General features: G+C 48.1%; 1 protein-coding gene across 2 annotated transcripts in view; it reads right to left on the bottom strand.

The window, feature by feature from the left end:
* CLSTN2 (calsyntenin 2) overlaps nucleotides 1–702 on the bottom strand; it is a 753,689-nt gene extending 752,987 nt beyond the window's left edge. For both annotated transcript variants that reach the window (XM_061420328.1, XM_061420320.1), the window contains exon 1: nucleotides 354–702. In XM_061420328.1, the coding sequence (XP_061276312.1) occupies nucleotides 354–459 (106 nt within the window). In that variant the 5' untranslated portion in view covers nucleotides 460–702. The remainder of the gene's footprint in view (nucleotides 1–353) is intronic.
* Nucleotides 703–6,132: the final 5,430 nt, after the last annotated feature.

Below are 6,132 nucleotides of genomic sequence, written 5' to 3' on the forward strand. Positions count from 1 at the left end.
TCTCCGCGTCGCACCAGCGCCCTGCTCGAGTCGTCTCCCGGCCAGAGCCCGCGACTCAGACAGTACGCCCCCATCCCGGGGCAGACAGCCCCGAAACTTATCCCGACTCCCCAGACCTCGCCTTCCCCAGGGTCCCTAGGCCCCGCCCAGGGCTTGGGTCGGCGTCCGCAGGTGAAATCTATCTAGTCCACGGCGCAGGGCGCTCACTTCGGGCAACCTGGGCGCACGGGCGCCGGGAAACTGCTGCAAGGAAGGGTGTGCAAATCCAGCGTGAGCCCGGGTGCCCGCTGCTTACACTCTCAAGCCCGCCCTGCTTCCCTCCTCGAAGACGAAGAAAGTTCCCCAGCACCCACCTTTAGCCGCGAGGAGGCGGCGCCGCCCGCTGTCCCCGCCGCCGCTGCCGCTCCCCACGCCCAGCGCCAGCAGGAGCGGCACCCAGCACAGCCTTCCAGTCAGCATCCTCGCCGCCGCCGCCGCCTCAGAGCTGCCGCCGCCGCCTATTGCCGCACCGACTCTCCCCTCCCGGTGCGCGCCGGGCCGCGGGCCGCCTCGCCCTGCCGCTGGGTGCGCTTTGGGAGCCGCCGCGCTCGGTCTCCGGTGTCCACCGCCGCGCCGCTAGCCCGCCGGCAGCAGCCGCGCTCACTGGCACGGACCTGGAGCGGCTCCGGCGCTCACCCCGGGACGGCCCGTGACGTCACGGACGGGGGGAGGCGGCTCCTGCATATTCATGAGGCGCGGACACCGGCAGCGGCCGTGAGCTCGCGGCTCCGCGGCCCCGGCCCCCAACTTTGCCCGCCGTCCTCGAGCTCTCGGGGCGCTCCAGCTCCAGTTTTCCTGCTCCAGGCAGGACTCGGCTCCCAGAGGGCCAGGTGGGCGGCTGCGGGGAGCCCTCTGGCCGTGCACCCTTTTCGCTCCGGCTCGCAAATAACTGCCTAAAGGGATGACTGGCTCCCTCAGAAGTGGTTCCCGGGAGCCTGAGCGTCGCCCGCGGGGACTCAGGGCGCCGGGCCCCGCCACGCCCTTGAAGCTGACATCCGCTCCAAGAGAAGCGGGGGCGTTGCTGCCAGTCCTGCCCGTGGCCGGAACTCTGGACGTTCTATGCCGCCTGGTCTGGGGAGGGCGCCCGGCCCACGCTAGAGTTGGAGAGCGCGAGTGCTGCGAGCGCTGGTCGGAGTTGCGGGGCCGTGTGCATCACCGCGGACCGGAAGGGCAGTGGCCGGAGTCCGCACCATCTTGGAGATGCAGGGACAGCCAAGGCTCCCGGAGGCTGATGGACCAGATCACAGAAGGCAGACTTGGGGCGCTGGGCCTGCCGAGGCTACAGTGGGACAGAAACTTCGCTGCAGTATGGTGGCAAGGCAAGAAGTTACCACCTTTCTGTTTCACTGCACGTATCTTAAGACCTGGCCACCTGACGTCATGCTTGGTAACACCTCGTAATTGTCAGATCCCAGAGTGCAAGGGCCATGCACTCCTGACGACCCTCCCCAACCCCAGGCCACAGAGGTTTCAAAGAGGTACTCCATAAACACTAATTAATGGCTCACAATAAATCCTTGACCATATTCGCATACATGTGTGCAGTGCCAATATCACACACAAGTCAGGGTTCAAATAAGGACGTAGAGAAATCCAGAGAGAACCAAAAGTTATTTATTCATTGATTCATCCCTTTTACTGAGCACCTAGACAGGTAATGTCACCCTGCCACTGGACACTAAATTAGACATTAGACCATCCAAAGACCCAGGAGAGTTGTCTGTCCTCTCTTTAAAGTCTTTGTTCCTGTGAGAAGCCAAAAAAGGCAGTAAAAGGCAATTACTATGCTTTGTGGTAGGCACATTATGTTGCTAGATATGAGCCTATACAAATCAATTAACAAAATGTATATGCTGCAACGGTGTCTAAACAGCATCCTATAATTAATAACTGTAGTTTGGGGTACTCAACAAAGCCATAAAATCCATTAACAGCCCTCCTGCTGTTCAGTCACTCTGCACCCAGCCTGGCAGCTCACCCAGAGCTACTGCCATTGTGCAGGTGGACTCTTCTGCATTTCCAGGCACTGAGAGGTGCTTGGAGTGCAGCCATGAATCACACTGGCTACAGAAAGCCTCAACCCAGGAAGGGTGCTTCACCTGCACATCTCCTTTAACCTGCACAACCCATGTCTGTGCTGTTACTCTCCTTTCATACAGGAGTAAATGGAGCAAACTTCCTTGTCCAAGGTCAAAGGGCTAAAAAATCCCTCAGGCCCACACTAGGTTCTTGCCCTTTCCAGACTTGGTGTCGGAATCCAGAAAGAATGGCGTGCAGAAGAAGGAAAAGCTGACCCAAGCAAAATCAGGGAGGCCAGCAAATAGAGGAAGAATATAGACGTGTCTCATTTTCTTCCATTTATGCTACACCCAGGGCTTCCCAGGTTGGCTCAGTGGTAAAGAATCCGCCTGCTAGCGCAGGAGACGCCAGTTCTATCCCTGGGTGGAGAAGCTCACCTGGAGAAGAGAATGGCAAACAACTCCAGTATTCTTGCCTGGGAAATCTCATGTTCAGAGGGGCCTAGCAGGCTACAGTCCGTGGGGTCACAAAAGAGTCTGACACAACTTAGTGACTAAACAACAACTTCATGCTCCATCCAGTTATATATCTGCTTCCCCTTCATTTTCTAATAAATAAACTTACTTTACTGACCTACTGTCATTCTATTGAGCTTTCTAAGACCAGTTGGCTAGTTCCCAAAATTTTGCATGGACTTTCAAATCAGACCAAATAATGAAAAAGAAGAGAACATACAGTTGATGGGGAAGCATCCTCAAACCCATGCAGCAGATCACCAGAAAGAACACAGCAGAGAAAGATACCAGGAGGTAGGCCAGTTGCTAACAACATTGCTAACCTCTATTTCCTCCTCTATGAATAGGGGGGATAATTTATGCCTGTTGTAAAAAATCAAGTGCACTAATGGCCCCTGTTTGTTTATACACCCCTGGATTCATTCCCTTTGGATATATTATCCACATGATTTGCTTTGGCCAGTAAGACAGCAGCCATGCATGTTTTCTATTCCTCTACCAGGTCAACCAAGAGGTAACCTGCTGGAGGGTGAGACCACACAGAGTGGAGCTGAGCTATCCATCCAGCCACGGTCATCCTAGACTAGTCAGCACCAACTGACCCACAAGCTGAATGCAGACAACATGAGCAAGCCCAGCCAAGACCAGCCAATCCTGACCCACATCAGAGCTGCCCAACCGACTTATGAAAAGTAATCCGTGGTTGCATTCAGCCACTACGTTTTGGGGTGGTTGATTAAGGAGCATTTCCCTTGTGGCTTAACTGGTAAAGAATCCACCTGCAATGTGGGAGACCTGTGTTCAATCCCTGGGTTGGGAAGATCCCCTGGAGAAAGGAAAGGCTACCCACTCCAGTATTCTGGCCTGGAGAATTCCATGGACTGTATAGTCCATGGGTCGAAAAGAGTCAGACACAACTGAGTGACTTTCACTTTCACACCTACTTCATAAGTAGGTCATTACAAGAAGTAAATGAGAAAATATATGTAGAACTCTTAGTGTGTTGACTACGTGTTGGCACATAGTCAACATTCAATAATTGTAAAAATGTCTCCATTTCATCCTTACTTCCCAAGTCTCTGAAATGCCAGTCATAAACCTGAGTTATGTCTTTTGCAAGAAAGGCACCAACAACCTGGCATGGAGGGGATGAAAGTAAGTTCAGCCTTGGAAATTCTCAGGCCACAAGAGCCTTGAGCCCACATAATCTGTATGGAGCACAGCTATGCCCTCTGCCTGTGCTAAGCCATTGCAGATACAAAAAGTGGATAATATAACCCAACAGTTAATATGTTCCGGTTCACTCCATGCCAGGCTTTGCAATAGGGGTTTTGCATCCCATACTTAATTTAATCCTTTCAACAACAGGTGTTATTTTCCTGCTTTGTTCTGACCAGTTTACTGTCTAAGAAAGTTTGAGTAATTTATCTACACTAACTTAAATGTGCAGTATATGAATTAATGTCTGCCTAATAGAAATTCTTTCTATGTGAGAGAAATTCTTTCTCTCACACATTATCATTTTGAGAGAAGCATGTAGGATAAGTAAGCAACAAAAAGTAATTTCACAGACTCAAAAACATAGAGAACAGACTTGTGTTCCCAAGGGGGAGGGAAGGATTGGGAGTTTAGGGTTAGTAGATGCAAAATATTATATGTAGAATGGATAAACGACAAGGTCCTACTCTACAGCACAAAGAATTATATTCAATATCCTGTGATAAGCCATAACAGAAAAGATTATGATAAACCATATATGAAAAATATATATATGTATCTGAATCACTTTGCTGTACAGCAGAAATTAACACATTGTAAATCAAATATACATCAATAAAATAAAAAAAATTTTTAAGGTAGTTTCAAATCAGAAGAGGTAGCTTCGGGAATTCAGCTTTTAAAAAGATCTTTATCCACCATCATTTCTGAATATTAAACAATTATTTAAATAACCAATTGAAACCAAAGTAGTGATACAAATCTCTGAATTTGTTGAGGCTGCCCCCTTTATTCTTGACTAGCTATTGTGGTGTGTTCTATTACAGATCTTGCTCAAAAATGGTAAGCAGATGATGTAAGGCTTTGTTCACTTTAAGCTCCACGCCCAGGGCCCCACCTGGCAAAGTGGTATTGAATCTCAGGCAATTTATTTGGGTCAATAGTTTTTAATAAATAAATAACTCTACTGTTTCAGAAAATAGAATCTAACGGGAACAGGCCTGACATAAACACAGCCATTCCCTCTCATTTTCACCAGGGTCATTAATGCTTTGCCCAATTAAGTACCAAAACACAGCCCCTGAATAATTTAAACTGGATGATTGAGGAAAATAAATTATACCAGCTTATGGAAACTTATTTTTAAAAAGAAAATTAAACTGCGGCTTTCTACATGACCTAAATTGAATTTAACTAAAAATACTTAACTTTAAAAGAAAGTTCAAAAACCTGATTCTTAAAGAACTGGAGTCATTTATTGCTCCCCTCCCCCACTTGGCAGGCAAGGCTAAGTCTTCATGACCCACAAGCAACTGGACATGTTACCGAATTTTCAACATCTCTCAGATGCTTTACTGCTCCTGCAGACGCTGTCACTGCCAAAGGAGCTTTTTAAAGTTTACCCATTTATCTTCAAGAGAAAGTGAGACAAGCTTGTTCACGACCAAATCCAGTTTGTTCAACATTGTTTAGACATGAATGTTCTATGCTTGGCGAGGCAGAGTGCCTAACTGAAAACAAAGATGTCATTGATTATACCAAGGAATTATTCCAGCACATTCTCTTATACTTTCCTTGGACCTTTATACCCTGCGGTGTTAAAAAAAAAAAAAAAGCCAGAAAATTCAATGACTTCTCCCGTTGACAGATGGATCTATCTTTTCTCTCCTTGAACCTGAACAGGCTTGAGACTGCTTCCTCAGATAGAATTTGGCAAAAGCGATGCTCTGTGACTTCCCAGACTAGATCATAAGGGCAGTGAAGCTTCTGCCTTATTCACTGGGATGCTCACTTTTGGAACCTAGAGACTCCATTGGCAAAGTCCAATGACCTGAGGCCGCCAGCCATGTTGTGAAGGTACCAGGCCACGTGAGGAGGCCACGTGTAAGTGCACTGACCACTCCAGCTGAGTCTAACATTTGCATCATCCCAGAATCTCCAGGTAATTCCACTTCCTAGGTGCTGAGTCACCTTCAGCTGTTTGAATCTTTCCATCTAAAGCCTGGGACACATGAAACAGAAACATCATGAAACAAGTCATTTCCACTATACCCTGTCTGTATTCCTGACGCACAGAAACCAATAGTGTGTGTAACAAAATTGTTGTGAAACAGCATGTAAAACATTGCCCAGCTTACACTGGTTTTGCCTCCTTAAATAGGTTGCTGATTAATCAAATCTTGACTTATTTTACAGAGACAGAACTGTGAATGTGCAAGACAGAAATCCCTGTCTCCAGAATGAGCCCAGAACCAAGAATCTTCCATCTGCAGAACTCAAAGAATAGAAATGTTGCCACCAAAGCTCTTTATGAAGCAGAAAGTCCTTCAAAATCCAAAAA

The sequence above is a fragment of the Bos javanicus genome, chromosome 1 (genome assembly GCF_032452875.1).
Source record: "Bos javanicus breed banteng chromosome 1, ARS-OSU_banteng_1.0, whole genome shotgun sequence".
Taxonomy (NCBI): Eukaryota; Metazoa; Chordata; class Mammalia; order Artiodactyla; family Bovidae; genus Bos; species Bos javanicus.